The 19,661-nt window shown below is 45.6% G+C and overlaps 1 protein-coding gene across 8 annotated transcripts in view; it reads left to right on the forward strand.

The window, feature by feature from the left end:
• LOC5667807 (uncharacterized) overlaps window positions 1-19,661 on the forward strand; it is a 63,187-nt gene that overhangs the window by 21,121 nt on the left and 22,405 nt on the right. For all 8 annotated transcript variants that reach the window (XM_061662219.1, XM_061662221.1, XM_061662217.1 and 5 more), the window contains 2 exons: window positions 14,836-15,602; window positions 16,853-17,045. In XM_061662219.1, the coding sequence (XP_061518203.1) occupies window positions 14,836-15,602; window positions 16,853-17,045 (960 nt within the window). The remainder of the gene's footprint in view (window positions 1-14,835; window positions 15,603-16,852; window positions 17,046-19,661) is intronic.

Raw genomic sequence — 19,661 nt, forward strand, 5'->3', positions numbered from 1 at the left:
AAGGCACACCACCATCAGGCTGCTCGACTTGTTTTTCGGTACCATGAAGGCGCAGCTGGGTGTGTGTGTGTGACGGAGCCAGGACTGAGGCCGGGACTGAAAGTTTAACTTGAGAGAAAATTGGAACTTCACCGACAAAACGCGGGGGTAAGGGTGGCTGGAAGAGTGTGTTGAGGTTAACGACGAGCAAAAGAGAGCTAGCAAGGGAGAGAGAGAGAGAGAGACAGTGAGTGAGTGTGCGAGAGACAGCGAAAGGGTGGAAGGTTGTAGATAATATTCGTTTCATATCTCGTCCACTCGTCAGCACCGGTGCAAAACATCCCTTCGACCCATCATAGAACGGAATAGATTGTGAGGGGGGAGTGTGAGGGGGGGGGGGGAGCCTTTTATGAAGCGGAAGGGAAGAATTTTGAGTTGAGTTTGAGTTGTACAGCAGCAAGAGCGCACACACCACCTCCTTGTGCGCTGATCCGGCCGGCCCCGGTGTTGCTTTCTTCCCTAATCCCCGGGAACGATACTTGGACGGAGGGAGGGGGAGCCTCAAGGTAACGCGATATTGAAAATGTTCCACCCCCACACAGCAGCTTGGTGGTGTTCTCGCCGGGTTTTCATCCTGGTTTCGCTTCTGGATTTGCACAAATTTTGCAAAGCTCGCTTGTGTGCTTCCTTGGGGCACCATGTACGGGGCGTTTCCTTTGCTAGTTTTCAATGCTTTTTTCTCTGTTAAACTCGGTTTGTTTAAGATTTTGATCAACCCCAAGGCGGCGGCACACTGTGGTTTTCAGTGCGTGCGTTTACTGTGGTCAATTTATTTGATCATGAAAATGGATAATGATTTCGGTGTATTATGGATAGAGTTAGGTTAACATTTGATTTGATTTGAAATGGTACAACGCTGTCAATTTATTAAACCAATTACGAAGAATTTGATCTGACGATTCTTCTGAAAACTGAAACGATCTGCACCTAACAGCATAACATTTAGACCATAATCGCAAAATAATCATTTATGGTGTAGCCTAGCTCAACCCAACACGAATGCTTTTGACTGCTCCTTTTACCTTTCGATCAAAAGTTTCATCCGACTGGAATGTAGTATTCTGTTGTCAGGAACGGTTGTAAAAGGTAGAGCAAAATGGGTACCGAACGACCCCACAAAAAGGAGAGCAGGTGGATCCTGTTTAGACGTCATCTCGACGGCTTCTCAATCCCACGGCCCAGGCAACAGTCAGTCAGCACATAAGCGGCGAACGGAGGAAAGGTGCTGCCAGGGTGCTTTTAAACTTGTTTCCGAAACGGCTCTTGTTCGCGTTTCAACTTCGGAATGGATCCGAGCAAATTGGAGGGTGAGGCGCGCATATTTAAAGAAAGGTGCTTTCGGGAATTGTGTTCGACTGTTGTGTTTGAGTCGTTGGTAAGAATTTTTCAAATTTTATTGCTTTATTCTCTGCGCAAGGAACAAGCAAACGCCGCAACGGGCCGATGTTTGACACTCTGTTGCTTTGGTGTATGTAATGTTGGGGTAATATTGAAATGTGATTTATGTTATGACCTTGAAAAGCGGTTTAAATAAGTCCAATATTATGAGTATTTTAATCCACGACGCGCTAAACTGTGTTTGCCCTTTATGAACATGACAAATCTGGGACCTAGGGATTGACCCAGAATCACAATAAACCACATACAAATCTAAACCCCCGAGTGTGTGGCGGCGATTGGTGGAAAATATTTACACTCGCTATCAAAATTTCGTTACCCCAGGGCCCCGGTCCTCATCGTGTGGTGGTCGTATTAATAACCTACTAACGAACAAGACAAACGACCGGCATGTACCTCTCCCGTTCCAGGGGTGAGATAAGATAAGACAGCTTCTCGCCGCGAGCTCTCCCTCTTCTGTGTGTCATCTCGCTTCACGTACCAGGCTGCTCTGTGTGGCGTTCTGCGGCGGTTATCTGCTTAGACTTATTGCATATGTAGGTGAGTTGAGGGAGGAAACAACGCGAGGACAAGACGTGCGGCAACTTCTTACTCCATTCGTCGGCCCCTGTTTCGTCGCACGTTCTCTCTCGTGTTTGTCAAATACATGTGTCAATTGGTTTGCTTTCGATGGCAAATGAAACCAAGCTGTTGAAGGCAAGTTTCGCTGCTGCTGCCGCCCTTTTCTTCCCAGTGTGTCAAGACCAAAAACGAAGCAAAAGAAAAACACGTGCTTTCGTCAAAGCTGTGTGCGTGTATGGTCGATCCGCATGTGTCTTTTTTTTTGTTGTTATTTTGCTGCGAGTGTATAGAGAGCACAGCGCGTCGTTGTAAAGCATCGAAGAAAATCGCTTCTGTCTTTGCTGCCGCTTCCAAAAATAAAACTCTCAAAACAACCGCGCGCGGGGTGTGTCACGCCGGCGGGGTGAAGCATAAGAAAGGAAGGAGAAACCGAGCGAGAGAGAGAGCTGAAGCGAGAATGGGAGGGCGAGAAACACATCAAACCCCGATGGTGGTGTGCTCTGTGTAGAGCGATTTGTGTGCGTTTTTAACGTTGCAGTTTATAATATTGGAGATCGTTTTGTGGCCATGTGGATCGCAGCAGATACGTTTCTTAATGGGTTATTTAAATAAAAGCGACGGTGTGAAGATCGATCGCTGACAAGCAAATGACTTTTCGTTTACACTCGGTGCCGGTGCAGGTTAGATGCTATCGAGATGTATTCGAACAAATTGAAGCAGGAAATTCGAGTAAATTTACATCATCTTAGAATTATTGTTTATTTATTTGCCTTATTGATAATTTATGTTATAAGTTGTTTATGTGTTTGTATGGCCTATTTTAATATTAGATATGACAACCAGCTATCTGTCAAAATGAAGCAAAAAAAAAAACATTTACAATTAAAGCTGTCAACTGCTCGAAAAGTACTGTAATCGAGCTCGATTTGCCGTTGCGATGTGTGTTTTTTTGTGAATTTAATTTATTAAAAATACAAAATGGCATTAACCTTCAACGTTTTTTCTTGTTTTTTTTCTCAAATTATTTTACCATACATAACTAAAGTTCTTCTTACTACGTCCCAAAACACATACAAACCCAATACCTTAAAGATCGACGACGAAACCTTTTCGTGTGTGCAATTTTAATTTTGTGCCACATTTCAAAGCTGCCGTTTTCGTATTTTTTTCTCTTTTCTCTCTCCTCCCCTTGTTTTGAGCAAGCCAGTAAGTTGCTGGGAAAATAGAGGGCGCCTGTGTGTGTCTGTGTGTGTTTGTGTGGTGGTAAAAATCTTATTGATGTCGTATTTCCGCTGTACTTCAATTATTCATATCTCTTCGCACCACCCCGGGTTCGAAGAGCAAAAAGAAGGGCCCCCATAGAGGAGGGCTGCAAAAGGAGTGTGTGGGGAAGTAGGTTACTATTTGCTGGACACAATGCGGCTGTCCCCGAACCTGCTGCTACTAGGTACTACTGCCGACCTGGGTCCGGTCCGACCAGTGTGTAGTGTGTATGGGTGGTGCGAGGGCTCCGGAAATCGATTTAACGAACTGAACGAAAACCACCCTAGAGACCGATACGGGCGCGGGGCGATGAAGGGTAGCTTTCGTAGGGAGCACGGAGGGGGGGGGGGGGGGCACAGGGTTGGGGGATGAAAGCAAGCAATAGCAATGCCACACAGTTAACCGATAGATTCAGCGAAGGCAGAAAAGAGAAAGAGAGCGCGATAGAGACAGAAAGAAGAAGATAAAGCAGGGTAAAAAGTCTCCCAGCTTGACGATACTTTTGCAACTCCAGCTCGATGTAGAGTTTTAGTTGATAAGTTGACTGGAAGGTTGCAGAGAGATAAAATTATGTTCACAGTAAGCATACATTTAAACATGTTTTGATTTACATAAAAAAGCAATAAAAAACGTTTTTTCCTGTCTGATCTATTGTAAATAATTTAAAATATAAATAGGAAAATAGTAAAACAATGTCAAGCACCATTTTTAGGCATTTAAATCCACTTCCATGCTTGATCGGGACAATTTAATTGTGTTTTCCATTTCCTGACACATATCAAGTAACTTCCCGCATACTTTTGTCGGTCAAGGTGGAGGAGCAGGAAGAGGAGCAGGCTTTCTGGGTGCTGAAGGGGCTCAGCAAAAGAGTATAGATCGTTACATAAAGCCTCCCCTCCTCAACCACAACCCACCGCGCTCCCCGTGTCATAGCATAAACTGTTGAAACACGATAGAGATACGGTACCATCGGGGTGCGAAACGATACGCGCCGTGGTGCGATTTACCAACGAGCGAGCGAGCGAGCGAGCAAGAGAGCCGGCCACCGCCGCTCTCAGGGGGTGTGCGACAGAGAGGCAACGGTTAAATAAGATTCAGCAGCAGCGGCAAAAGAAATGATGTTGAAATGTAGAGGGTTGTTGGGGTGGTGGGTTGCGTAAGGTAGAAGGTAGGGGGGTGGTATTGGGGGGGGGGGGGGGAGGGTGGTTTGGTACGTGCTCTTCTTGCAAGCGTCCCTGTAAATGGGATCGGAGCGAGATGGGAAACAGCTGTGCAGTACACACGGGCAAGAGCGAGAGGATTTTCGCTGGGAGAGAAGAATTTGTGCTTGTGTTTGTATGTGTGTGTGTGTGTCTGCGTATGTATCTACCGTTGTGCAAGGCGCGCGCTATGTGTAGTGTGTTTTGGTTGGTTTTATGTATATTCCGCCCTGTGTATGTATGCAGGCACACTTACCGGCCCACCGTCGCCCACCCGCCTGGGAAGATGCGAAGAACATTTGCGAGTCATTAGAGCGGGGAAATAATCATCTGAATGATGGATAAGAAAATGAGACGATGAGGGACAGACGGAAGAGGAAGGTGGAGGTGGTCGTGCGGATTGTTTGTGCGAAAAGTGTGTGTGTGTGTGTGCACAGGTCTTGCTTAATTTTTTTGACATTTCAATTCGATTCTTGCATCAATAATGAATAAAAGGGGAGAGAGGACACGGTATTGATAATCGATGTGATATTAATTTAATTATTCATAGTTTATCTCTTCTCACTGGACAGTACAGAAACGAACCAACATTAAACTATGTAGTTTGTTGTATATTTGTTTCATTGGTTTTAATTATCTTTCCCCTTCTTTTTCCCCACTCTCGTGGTTTGCTGTTTTGTACCTACCGCCAACGTGATGCTGTCACCTTGAACTTCTTTGTGCGCTGTGTGTGTGTGTGTGTGTGTGTGTGTGTGTGTGTGTGTGCTTGTGTCTGTGTTTGTCGTTCATTTTGTTTAAAAACCATTTGAACCTACTTCTCGGTTGCACTTGCCACCTTCTGCACCGGAGCAAGATTGCAATTTGTTTTTGTTTGATTTACGTTTCGCAAATCCATGCTGATAGAAGTTGTTTTTTTTTTATTTGTCACTAGGACGTGCGTGAAAGGGAGATATGAGGGGGCTTTGGCAGTGCCCGGAATAACAGTCCAGGACGGTGGTTGGACCTTGAGCAATTGAGAGCATCTGTAAATAAAATGGGGAAAACGGGGAAAATGGATCGCCCAGCAATGTCGTTTCTGTGCTCTCCAACGAAAAAGCATTTGCCCTGTCACGAGCACCACCGTTCTCCTCCGGAGCAAATAGGAAGAGAAGCTCCATGTTCCGAAATCGAATCGAAACTGTGTGGAGCTGAATGGGAAGGAGCCGCGGCGAAGTGTTTGTGAATCATATATTATGTATGCACCGTGCATAGATGAAATTTACTCTTGTGCTACTCTAGCGCGCACGGTTTTTGGGGAGGTTTTGGATTTAGAGTTTTTGACACCCCTCCCCACGGACACACACACACACACGTGCGCGGATATCACACCGAAGCGACGACCGATCACCTTGAAGGTGTGTGGAAGGCATTGTCACTAGGGGCAGCGAAAAGGGCAGCGTTGAATGCGTTTTCGACCATTCGGAATTGTTTTTATTCGTTGTTCTGTTCTCTTTAGATGATGTTCGATGTTGTTCTTCTTTAATATGGTTGAAAACAACCTTCGGATTTGATGTTGTTATTGTTGCTGTTCGTGGTGGTGCTGCTGCTGGGTACTTCTGTGTTACAGTCACGGTATGTTCGACCTCGCATCGATTTTTTTTTTCTTCTCTGTTTGTTAGTCTCTCTCTCTCTCTGGTTGCAACTTTAGTGTACACAACGGCACTTTGCCGCGTTGTTTCGTCATTCGGTTGGTTGTTTTTTCTTCTCTCTGTGCACAGTTTTGGCAACAATTCTAGGTGGGTTTCCTTTGGCAAAGAAAGGCGATTTTTATGCATTGGAATTTTGCCCTCCTTACTTTACTCAAAGGGGGGACAGTGTGAACAAGAGTAGCATGAAGAAAAGCATTTCATGTAATGTGAAGTACAATGTTAAACTATATTATTATATTCTTACGGGTTAGATACATAATAATTGTGTTACAGCAAGAATAAAACTGGCATAAAATATGAAATGAATGACTATTATAATGCAATTCCTTCAAGAAGTAAACGATCGCTCTCATGCTCGTGGAGCGCACGCGGCAAATGGCGTTGTTGTTCGGTGTTTTGCCTATGAATATTCATTACGCAAGTAGCACGTATGCACACACACACACATGGTAGGCTACTTTTTATGCCTTCAAAGCGAACCCTGTACCAAAGGCAAATCAATCTCTAATAGGCAACGGGCACGGGCGTGTGCACATTACTTGCCGTGGGATTACACGTAATACTTAACCATGCAAAGTAGTCTTTCTACCTCTTGCTGTGTTGCATTACGAGCGAGTGTGTATTTTTGGCAATGCTATTAATAAAGTGACAATTTAATAAAAAAGTTAATTTGAAAAAAAACTGTAAAATCTATTTTAAATTATTTTAATTGTAAGTTTTTGTTGCAACGATTCTTGCCACCTCTCCCAGTGATGCTATTTTTGCAATCGTGCGTCTTCTAAGCATTTAAAGTCCTTACTGAAAACCTTGAATGCGACACTCTTATACACACACACGTACACATCGTCGACCGTTGTATGAAATGTACAGCAAAACATTAACCTCCAAACCAGTACCAAACGTGGCAATGTCCACTTCTCCACCAAGAGAGCCGTTGCGGTGTGCCGTTCGGGGTTCAGGGACCTTGGAGAGCAGTGAGGTGTGGTGTGTTGGCATCCCACACACACAATCCCCCTGGCCATCCCAGACGCGCTCGCTCGCAAGTCGATCTATCAGGCCTGTCCGGAATCAACCCCGAAAGGGGGGTACACACGAAATTAAACAACGGACAGATAAAACACAAAAATAAGATCGCAACCTCTACCAACTCTGGGTTGTGTGAGGAAGGAGGAGGGTATAGCAGCTAGCGAGCAGATTCTCGTATTTCGTCTTACGCGCGAATATGTTATACGAATTAAGCGTAAGCGATTGTATTGGAGATCGTATGGGAATAGAGCGATGAGAAGAGGGGAAACGCTTGGTGCGACGACACGTACACAACTAACTCGGGATATTTTTGCTCACAACAATCATAGCTCTTTGTTCTACGCCCTTGAAGGAAGTAAAGGTCTATTTGTGGTTGAAAAATAAATAAATAAATAATAAAATATAAAATATCTAGAAAAGGCTTAAGATATCATCTCAAATTTGAAGGCCTTACAATTTTGTTCAAATGTATTGCTTGTTTGCTTCATAACATTTCACTAACCACTTGTACAAATGTACACGCCTGTATAAATACACTATTGCTGTCAGCGCCCTCTTTCGTAAAGTATGTGCAACTGCCTGCTCATGTTGGTTTGAGAGAATTAATCGATTTGCTTATAATAAGCTCGAAAACAGGTTGTTTTGTCCCATAAATGTATAAAAAATAAAGAAAAGTAGTTGATATATAAATCGAAAGGTTTTGTGCTCAATTTGTGTTACCTTTATATTCACTATCGAGAGTTTAAATTAACAGACATTTTGTTGAGTGGCCCCCGTCGTCTCTCGTTCCAAGCATATGTGGTCGCGCGGGGTGGACAAAGCAAGAAGAAGGTTCACGTTTTTCACGTTAGTCCGTTGTGTGTGCATGTTTCTATGTGTCTGTGTGTGTATCTATGTGTGTTGTAAGCACATTCGTCAGCGCTCGTTGCATGATAACAGACGCTTTGTGCAACTCTCGCTGCAACTAACCCCCTCCCTCTCCGAGCAAAAGCGACTCTAATGCTTCCCCAATTTCCTTCCCTAATTCTACATCATGTGGCATTGAAAAAATGAATAAAAAAAAAAACACTCACACACACAGAGGGTCCTGCCTTTGCCTTTGGGGTTGTGCAAATCAAGTGCACATCGTGATTGGAGGAGCGAAAAGGGAGAGAAGGGGGAGCCCGGACTGCCGGGGGTCGATCTGTCGAGTGTGTTCGCGCTACCATCCTTAGCTGCTGCATCCATTTGACTTTCCCGTTTGACACGGACAGCGCTTCGAGCGAAGGGTGAAGGGGGTGGGGGAAGGGTTGTTTGTATGTGAGCGGCTAAAACGAACATGCTTACACCCCCTTCCCCCCAACCCTACCGGACGCGGGTCAGTGTGGAGCTGGAAGAGTGGCGAGTTGAATTAGTTTCAGATCAAGATCGAAGTACGCTGTTGAGTGGAGGGGGTAGGGAGAAGCGTGGAGAGGAGGGTTGTTGCATTACCCGAACCTCGTGGTAGGTAGAGTAAGGTTTGATTGCGTTATGCTCTCTGTTATTATGCTTCTCTCTCTCTCTCTCTCTCTCTCTCTCTCTATCTCTCTCTCTCTCACTCTCTATCTAAACTTTCAACACAACCCGCACCCATTATCACTTCATCCAAGCGCCCTTTCCACTTCCCCCAACTCACCCTCTCCACCATCGAATACCGTGTTGTAGAAGAGGGTGGGATGGTGCAGAAGGGGTTGTGTACTCCTTCTGCCCCAGTGCTGCTTGCGTGTGCACGGAATATATTTATCGAGCCGCGCGTGTGTGTGTGTGTGTGTTTGCTGTGGTTTTGTACGATTAGTTTTATTTTTATAGATGAGTAAATCGCGCGCGCGGCTACGGAAACCGACGAAATCGGTCATTCAAAAGTGTCAAATTGGTCGTTTTTGTTATTTTTGTTCTCATTTTGCCTTTCGAATGGTTAAGTTTGATTGTTAGTGGATGCTTCCGAAGTGTTATGTGGCTATGTGGTGTGTGTTGTTTCGTTAATTTATCACTCATCAGTGCAACTCCTCTCTGTGTGCCGTTCGCAGCTTGTAATGCCTTTTGGTGCTTACGTAATGTACAAAACGTGACAGCTTCTCGCTGCATGCATCTCCGATGTTTTCTTCTTACGTTGCAACGAAGAACAGTGACTAGAAATAAAGAAAGTTGGATTTTTTCTTTATCAAACACATTTTTTGCTGTAGAAAACGGAATGTTAATTCCATGGCGATCAATAATAGCTCCATGCAAGATGCCTCCAGGGCACGGAGAAAGTGAAGCGAATGAGAATGCCGTTCATCTGACATCCCCTTGTGTGTGTGTGAGTGTTTCGGAACGTTCACTTTTGAAGCTCGGATATTTTTAATTCGATATATCTTTCTTTCCCAAAATCTCAAGAAAATCCATTCGTGACGCTTTGTATTTTTATTTTTGCATTTGCACGGGAGGTGGCCATTTTGCAATCCCTTTCTAAGCGTGTTTAGGCAAGGTGTGTTTGTGAGGGTTGTTCAAGGAATAGTTCTGCCAAGCCATTCAGTTCCAACTGCATGCACGAAGCCTGTTGGAATATTATTTCATAAAACAATTGTGTGTTTGCCCTATCAAATCGTGCATAACTCAAAATCACCGACGTCGTTACTTCGCGCTTCTTCCAAAATGCCATTAAAAGTACATTACTGTTGGCACACACTACTACTTACCACCTCACCAACGGCTAGTGGAGCAAAAAAGAAACAAAACCTTCATTAACCAACCTGCCTCTGCCTGCAATTGTTCCAATAAGAATTGTGCATCATTTTTCATTTGACAAGTTGTGCGCACACACAGACACACACAGACATGTACGCGGCATTTCGACTGACCAGGAAAAAGGTGGCCAAAATGCGTGCTGGGAGGAGATATCTCCTCTACGCCAGGGCGCTGCTTATTTTCATTCGTAAATGAATATTCACTGCAACCGGCAGCCGCGCGCGTCGTTCGTGTGTCCGCGTGCGCGCCTCTTCTGTGGTCTTGCCATCCCTCCCCCCACTCCGCCCCGCAAATCGCCAACAAGTCTGCTTCTCGTTCTATCTCATTTCCACTTCACGCGTTATTCACGTTCGCGCTCAAATGAAGGGTGGTTAAGCATATGGGGGATGATGATGATGATGGGTTGGATGGAGCGTGTGTGTTGAGGGGGTTGGAATTGTTGTTTTGTTGTTTCTCTCCATACCGGCCACAGCCGCGCTTTGTGCGAGAGAGAGTGAGAGAGAGAGAGCGTGAGAGTAGAAGGGGTAGTGAAGAAACATCGTCAGGGTCGCGCTTTGCGTCTCTCTTCCCTCCAATACTCTCCTCACCCGTTACACGACGCTTCTGGTTCCGTTTCGTTCCGTTCCGTTTCCTTTCCTTTGGAGTGATGCGACGCAGCAGCAGGGAGGGGGGGGGGGGGGTGGTTCGATGCTAACTCTGCCGGGTTGGGGCGTGGAGCGGAGGGGGAGGAGGGGTGAGTATGTTACTTGAGCGCAGAGCCGTCTCCGGTTACACACCTTGAGGGGGTCACTTTCGAGACCGGGCCGGAGCGAAAAGAGAGCGAAAGGAACGCGCAGCGCCTGAGCAGTGGCACATATGTGTTTTTGTGGGAGTTCGGTTGGGTGGGGTGGGGGGTGCGTAGGGGGGTTTTGGATTTATATCGATGACGGTGCAGTGCTGGGGTTTTGGCGTTTTTTTGTTGTTGTTTAGTGTGTCGATTTTTTATCTCCTCTCTGTGTCTAACTAATAACTTAACGCTCAAGGGATGAGAAGATTACATCAAATAGATCGAGCAGCAGCAACTCGGCCTTTGTGCGATTGAAGCGTAGCGCCGGACAAGGTGTGCAAGTGAGGGAAAGATGGAACGAATAGAAAAAAAACTCCGTCACCCGTCACATTAAGTGCGGATTTCACTTAATGCATCACTCACATGATTAATGCATCAGATGAGCTTATTTCATCCTCCCCCTGGGGTGCGCTGATTAATCCAATACTGGCATACCTGTTTAACAATCTAAGCTGCGATAAAACTTTTTTTTCTAATTCAGAGAAACTTTAGCAAAAACTGTTTTATTGCTGCTGTGATCGTATTGTTGGAGAGCTATTTAATTGATAAATATTTATTCATAACCAACAGTACAGGGCAAAGATAAATCGAAACGAGTTTTATTTTGTTATTCCGTATTTACGTGAAATCGTAAATCATCAACGGAAACTCAATCACGACGCCATCACAATAATTAACGCTCCGCACGACAAAGAGAGGGCACAAATGTGGCATAACGGCTATTTAGCAGCATATTCACACACATACACGCACAAATACAGATGTGTATCACATGAACGTATACTGTATAAAGTGTGCAGTTTTTGTTTTTGTTTGGTGTAGTTGGAGTGTTTCTTTGTTGTCGTGTTTTTTTTTTGCGTTTTCGTTTGCTTCTCAGCGGTGCTGCTAACGCAACCCTCTCCGGCGCATCGGTGGCTAATAGGAGAAGAGCTAATTGGCGCTAAGAGGAATCAAAAGCCTGGTTTGTTGTGTTCGAGCAACGGGGTGGAAGGGACATGTGTGAGGGGTTTGCATTTTATTTACTGCAATTGGCGAACAACGTGTACAACAAAAGCGGACGGAAGTGTACACCGCCAAAGATTACGATGCGCGCGAGCGCGTGTAGGCAAGGTTTCGCCGGATATTCCTTCTGTGCCGTTGCTAGAATTTGTGTGTTAAGCTTGGCTATGCATATAACCAGCGTCCATTCGTCCACTCTACTTGACTGTTTGTTGGTTTGCATCATGCTCTTGTAAATGTGCAGGAATTATAATTATTCTGAATATGCATTGAAACAGCATTTTTTCCCAGGGCATTTGTCTAAATCCAGATAAACGATCCAGCAAAGACGCTGCTGAGCGTGTTGTGCATTTGTCTGAATTCAAAGTCATTCTCTCGACCTCTTCTTACCGATCCAGCGCTTAGTCTATTTATTCAATATTAATTTATGCGACATCCGCTCGATCGATTGGTCTCGGTGATCGATGGATTGAAATTTGTCCAGCATAACTGATTTGCTGTCTGCCTGCTGGGCCTACCCGCTTAGTCTTCTGGTCGATCGTGCGTTTGGCTGTCCCCGCTGGCGACATAATGGATGGTTACAAATCATTTTCTTACCCATTAAGGGCACACACGTGGGGAATCTGTGTGGAAGTAGAGACTTGCAGGTACGATCGTCGAGGATTTCGTCATTAGCTTTACCGATCGCTATGTATTCGCGCGTTCCATGGTGTGTCTCGTTTCGTGACAAACTAATGAAAAGGCCTTTAGCCGTGTCTGCAGATGGACTCTACAGACCAACCTGGGAAGGATAACCAACCTTGGCACAGGAGGGATAGCAAAAAAAACAAAGAACTTCTTCTCTTCTACCCATTTATGAGTATAGTAATGGATTTTTATGGGGCGTGTTACATTATTGGTGGTTCGCCACTTACCCTCTCTCGCTGGACTTGTTGGTTTGGTCGGCGGGTCTTGGAGTTCTTGGATGATGAGGCGAAAACAACATAGATAGGGAGATAAAAGAGCATGTAATGGAGTTTTGAAATATGTCGGGTATTTAGGTAATGATTTCTGTAGGTACACCTGATGTAGTTTAGGGTTCTAATGTAATGCGGTGGTGTATGAAAACGGGTTTGGTTGGTGTTGAAGGCTTTGAAGTGGACTTTCCAGCTGTGTACTGAATTGAACGTACTGATGTATCTTATTATCCTTGTTTGATTCGGTATGATAATAACTTGGGGATAACCGGCGCCTAAGAATGAGTTGTTAGGACCTATTAGATATGATGAGATGTACAGCTTTTAAGACAATCAGACATATTACCTGTGTAGAATATGTTTTGATTTGGATTGGAAAGATCTTCCTACGATTTACCTGAAACATTCGCGGGTAGTGATATTGTAATTGTGTTTTTAGGTATAAAACCGACACTTTTCACTGTGAAGTTCGTCAGTCTTTCTCGGTATATCTTTGGGAGAACTGTGACCGCGCTTCGTCTGTGACAGACACACGGTCACAAACATGAAGCAACTCGCAACCATCCTGCTCGTAGTTGTTTGGTGCAGTTTGATCAAACTATCTGCAACCCAAGAAGATACTACGGCAACTCGCCAAAACCGTGAATTGGAGACAGCACTGCAAGATCTGTTCGAAGAGAGCGACTTTCAACATGGTGTGGAGGAAGGTCGACATCTCATCGCTCAGAAGCGAGAGGAGCGCAAGGTGCTGAAGGAGCTGTACTATTTAGTGAAAGTGCTGCAAGCTTTTCGGCGTCCGAATGCGTACGGCAGTACCGTGTTCAAGAGTGTGATCGATCGTATTACGAGCAAGGAATTGGTCGAACTGCTGGAACGTAAACTTCGACGCGAGAAGAGATTCGAAGTGATATCGCGCATCGGAATGAATGGAACTGTTGTTCCCGATCCGCTACAGTTTCAGCTGGCAAATGATTATCGAGTACTTGCGCCCGTTCTCGTGCGCACGCTGCGCCGCGTGCTGAGCTTGAAGAATGTGCCGGAAGGTCTGCAAGTCGACGAGAAGAATAACTTCCTGTACGAGCTGCAATGGGACGTGCAGAACGAGTGGATGAGTTTGCGGGAGGCTGCAAACAATTTGCAAGGTGATGGGGTGGGTCTGGTCCAACCGGTGGAACTGCACCCGAATACAGAATACCTGGGACCGGCTGTGGTTCCCGACGAGGTGTACGAAAAACCGATTCCAGTTGTTACTGAGGACTCGAATGTTGAGTTTGTTGATACTGGCGCCGATGATTGGACAAAAAACCCGATCGCCGGTGGCTATCAGTGGACTAGAGATGTTGCTGCAGCACCTGAGGAACTTGAAAATCTTTCGTGGGAAATTGAGGAAAGACGAAACTCGCCCAGACATCCAGATCCACCACCACAGCCTCCGGTGGTGATCATCCAGCAATCTACAACGAAAATTTCGGAAAAACCGGCGCCAGCTCCTCCTGTAAGACCGCTACCACCTAAGGTGCGTCCGTTTCCGGTGGTTGTGAGTGCACCGGCTCCTGCGCTGGCAACGCAACTGTCCGTGGAGGTGGATCGTGTCACGCGTGAGCTGATTGCCGTTGAGCTGGACAAATTTCTGCTGCAGGTGGAAGATCTGTCCGGCGTGGATGGATTTGCGAAAGAGTTCGATCGGTCGGATCGTGCCCGGATGGTGGGTTGGGTGAAGCAGTTCTACGCTCCGACGGTTGGGCTGGATCAGCGCGAGTTTGTGCGGGCATTGCGGCGGTTGCTGAAGACGAAACAGCTACGGCGCGGCCGGCCCGATGTGTTAGATGCGCTCGATTATCTGCAGAAACAGTTGGAGCGAGAGCGGAGGGACGGATCGAGCGAAGATTTCTTGATAGACGAACGAATTGGTTTAGAATAAAGAGCGACATTAGGGTCGACATTGTGTTGATGGATATTGGAGGTTTAATAAATCGTTGAAAAGTGTAACCACCCGTGTATTCTGACTTATAGCTGTTTTTTGAATGAGTTTGTTGTTTGTAATTGAGCTGTTATCATATGCTAAATCATAAGGTCTTTAATATGTCGCACGTTTCTAAAACATTTCTTCTTCTTCCTGCTTCTTTTCTCCTCAGGTCGTTGGTGGACCTTGCGGCTACCATGGCTCGTACACGTTCTTCAAGGGCGTTAAAATATCGTTCGGCCACAAGGGAGCGCACGATTCGGGCGCGAGCTCGGTAGCCAGCCAGCCAGCGTCCTCCGCTCCGGGCAGCGGTGGTCCGTTACACAGCACTGCCAATGCAGCTATTACCCCAGCTGCTACCTCCTCCACGGGCAACAGCAGTAGTACGAGCAATGGCCACGACCGGCGACGTCCTTCCGTCGACATTCCCAGCGAAGGCATCGCTGACTCACCTGGTTCCGTCTCCACACCGCCACCAGCCACCAGCCGATCGCCGGGCAAGGGGGGCGAGCCAGCGGGAGAGGAACAGGATGAGCGAATGAAGGACCGCAGCAGCAACAACGGTGGTCACAACACTGCCCAGTGCAATCAAACCAATGCCAATAGTAGCGCTGCGCCGATGAATGGCGGCAGCAGCACCAGTAGTAGTAGTGGTAGTGGTAATAGTGGTAGCAACAGTACTAGTAATAGCAATAGTGATAGTAACGGTAACAGCGGTAGCTCTAGTGCCAACGGTGGCAGCAGCAGTGGTAAGAGTCAAAATGGCAACCAACCGAAGCCAAAACAAACGCAACGAAAATGTGTCAGCGAAAATGGCAACAGTGGTGCGGGTACGGGGGCGAGTGGTGTTGGTGGTAGCAGTACTGCCGGCAGCAACGGTACCAGCACCAGAGCCGGCATCAACAACAACCTATCCCGACTAGCGTCCCTCGACCGAGAGTAAGTATTTCGATTGATTGAGCGAGGGAAGAGGGTTCGTTGTTTAATATTGTTCAAGTTTTGGATTAGGATTAGTTAATATTTTATGATTTTGTTCTGTAATCTTTCCTTGAATATGTATAAGTCATTTGCGATTGCATTTTTAACCTTTCTACATACATTAGAAAGCGTGTAACGATGATGTTAAGCCATGGGGCAATCGAAACTATGCTAATGGCAATCCCCCCGTTCACCTGTTGTGATCTACTCGATTGTATCTTAAATTGAGTGTTTTGGGGTCCAAATCGTTGTCGTTGTCGTGCAAAATTCGCGTTTAATTTCATCGTGTCTCCCCTGTTTAACATATCTCTCGATAGCCATCAAGCAGTGAATTCTTTAAATAAATTCCGGTTTCGTTTTCCATCCTTCCCGTTGCCTTTGTTGTTTTTTGTCGACCTGAACCTTATGCGTTTGGGTGTGTGCTAGTGGAGTTCTTCCCGCATTCTCTCGCTAGGTGAGTGTTTCAACAACACACCACCTCCCTTTTATGCTTGTTTGTTTGATTTTGTGCTGACCGAGGCGTGGATTGGAGAACGACGACTCTCTGCGCGCGGCTCGTTAGTGTTCCGTTTTATTGATTTGTGTGTTTCGTGCACACGCTGCTGTTGCTCATTCATTTGTTTGTGTGTGAGCGCACATGTGTGCGCCTGTGTGTAAGTGTACACGTTCTTTTACACAAGCTGTGGTTGCCATAGCGTTAGAAGCAGTGGAAACCATGTGCCCTATATATCTTTGTGTGAACAAAGTAACAAAGATATGAAGGCGGCAGCAAGGTTCTGCGAAGGGTTCATGATACATACATGTGTGTAGCGAATTATGAAAGAGTGTTCTGGGAACAATATTGCTTTATTTGCTATTTTAAAATGCTATCAAGCCATCTAGAAGTAATAGTTAAGCTCCATATTTGTTAAATTATAAAGCATTAATTTGATTTGGTATGAAAATGGTTGGGTGAAATTAAAATGCAGCTCGAAGAAATAAAATGGGGATGAGAGCGAAACTTTCAACAGTGCAAACCGGATCGCGACCGTTAGGATTTTGCATTTGATTAAGCAACATTCAACAACAAAATAATCACGTAGATCCCAATGTCCCAATATGGCAGAGAATGGATGGCAAAGAACCAACTCCTCTCTCTTTCCAACCCATCGTCGTTTATTAATCGTTGTGCTTTTTGTCCCCCTCTCTCTCTCTCTCTCTCTGTTTTGCAGCCATCACTACCGACCGCTGGTGCTGGCACTGGGCGACTGCATTCCGGTCCGGCCGTGGTCCGACTCGCCGATCGCGTGCCTGGCCGAGCTGCGGATGGTCTGGCGGGATCGGAACGAGCAGTGCCTGCTGATAGCCCTCCGGCTGTACTTTTTGCCGGAAAACACACCGTCGGGCCGCAACTGCCATGGCGAGGTAAGTGTTTCAATGTTTCTCTGTGTGTGTGTCTGTGTGTGTTTTGTGAGCACAGAGGAGCCAAGCGTGACCATGAAATATTGCTTAATCGTTGCTGTTGGCTGGCCCCTTGCGGCGGCGTTGTCGTCGTCGTTTGTTGCAAAGTAAAATGTTTAAGTGATCGATTAGAAATCTTTCAACTAAAACTACAGAAAACGGAATAAGCCTTCAGCTGACATGTTTACAATAGGTGCATTTTAAATAAACAATCTAATTACAGCTGTTGATGCTAGCCGTCCTGCAATGATTGGACGTTTTATTACATGGCAGCTCAAACCTCCTCGGCACTTGACATTGTTCCATACCCTCCGTGTAGTATGTGTATGACACACAACCATAACGAAATTTAAATGATGTGTCACCGATGTCAAAGTTGTTGTGCAAGCCGACAAAAATGAAAACCATTTCCCAAAACCAGTTCGAAGGGAAAGGGAGAGGGAGGGGGAGAGGAAGGAGCATTTGTGTCGTGTTCAATTTCAACCCAATTCTCATTCATATCTCTAATGCTCTGAAACAGCATGTGTGCTTCAAATGTTGGCTGCCCAACTTATCTCCTCCGCTGGTGTGTTTTAGTCATTCTTTTTCCCTGCTTCATTCGTTTCGTTCGAGATAACGAATAACAAACGAGAAGCTATGTAGGGCAATTGTTTGCCATTTAGGGGGAATAAGTAAAATAAAATGAGTAAAAACCATGATTCTTTGAAAAATATTATAAATGAAAATTTGATTCATATAAATTTTGGTAGAAAATTAATCGCCATATGTGTCAGCACGGTACTTGGCAATGATTTAGTTCACGTGAAACTGCTCTCTGCTGCCCTGGTGTGGACGTTTCGTGATGATGATTTTCTTCTCAGCGTTTTTTTTTGTTTTCATTTTCTCATTGCCCATCCTTCAAATGCCCATTGCTCTGCCCCATTAGCGAACCCCGACATGAACCCGTTTAATGTACTCCGGTACCCTCTCGGTGCTGCAGTCGGTGGAGAAGCATAAAAATTTATGCTTCCATTCAGCCGACCACATGTGCATATGCTTGCACACATTTTCCACCTCAACTGCCCTCCGCCAGCGTGTGCTACTGATCCGAGATCGCTTTTTTTGCTGTTGTACAATATGTAGTGTAGAATGGTACTTTTTATTCCGTTTATTTTTTTATTTTATTACCACACATTACACCATCGCTCGTCACTTCGTTATCAATGTGTGTGTGGGGGGGGGGGGGGGAGTGTTGCTGATGTTCGTTCGGGCGGAGAAGGGCAACAGCAGCAGCAGCAGCAGCCATGACTCTTTCTCAGTTTGGCCGTGTCAATTGCAGTTAACCTTAACGCACACACGGTGTGCAGTTCAGGCGTGTACATGAGAGTGTTTCCGCACCTGCCTACCTCTCCATTCCCCCCTTTGAGGCTTATTTCTGGTGGTGGTGGTGGTGGAGTACACTGGTAGAGCGAGCGTTTGTTTCGATGTAAATGGGCTAAAAGATGGGGCAGCAGGAGGGTTGATAAGTGACGCGCAGCGCAAAGCTGATGTAATAGAGAGGAAGTATCCGTAGCAGCCACACAGTGCTCGTCGCAAAAGGATTGTTAATGAGCGTGTTGCTGACAATATGCCATCCTCCCCAACCTCTGTCCCTCTGTGTGTGAAGTGGATTTAGGTGGGCGATAAGATTTGCTGCTGAGAAAAGAGAAGAAAAAAGAGCTTTACAAATCGACACGCAAATCGATTTGTTTGAGCGGAGGAATGGTACAGTACAAATACCGATAAATTAGGCGTTAGGTGAATCGTTGAACTGACAATTTAATCTAGAAAGTGTCGTCCCACGTTGCACTTTTTCTCGAGTGCTCATTCTCGAGTGCATCATGCAGCATTAGCTACACTTTTGCGTGATTTTCGATTTGACACAACACGAGACGAGGAGTAGTGTGTATTTAGATAAGATTGTATCCTCTCTCCAATGAGCACTGGGCTCGGAGTGGTACTGCCGGGGAAGATAACATACACCCCAACCGGGAGGGGGGTTGGGGGAAGTAGGCAGAAGTAATTATTTGCCTTGTCCCGCCGTACCACCCGAACGAACAAACTTGTACGAGATAAGCATATTAAGTGTGCGAAAGTGTGTGTGTGTGCGCGTTTTTCCCTCCCCATTATCAGTTGAAAAGAAGGAGAGGGTGCAGAAGGGGGTGCAATGAATATTTTGATTTGTTGTCAGCATTACATCAGCAGCACCCGGGGATCGTTATGGGCGAATTGTAGGAGGAAAAGGAAAACGGTGCGCCCTGGCTTGACGATTAAAATGGTTTTGAAAGAAAAAGCATTTATTTTGCTCGTTAGTTTTGAGTTGTGAAAGTGAGCAAAGGTTGATTGATTGTGTAGCCACAGTTTAAAGCGAAGAGTTTGTTAGATATTATCACAGACTTGATTTTAAAATTCAAATGTTAGTTTTAAAGTTTGTTAGTCTATTTTACACGTGCCTTGTTGGATGTGTGTCTCGATTTAGCTCATCTGCCCCAAACAACAAGCGCACGAGGTGAACATGAGGTTTTCCTTCCTTTGTTTGCGCTCGTTCAATACATTTCAGCT

Source organism: Anopheles gambiae, chromosome 3 (assembly GCF_943734735.2).
Source record: "Anopheles gambiae chromosome 3, idAnoGambNW_F1_1, whole genome shotgun sequence".
NCBI classification, from domain to species: Eukaryota; Metazoa; Arthropoda; class Insecta; order Diptera; family Culicidae; genus Anopheles; species Anopheles gambiae.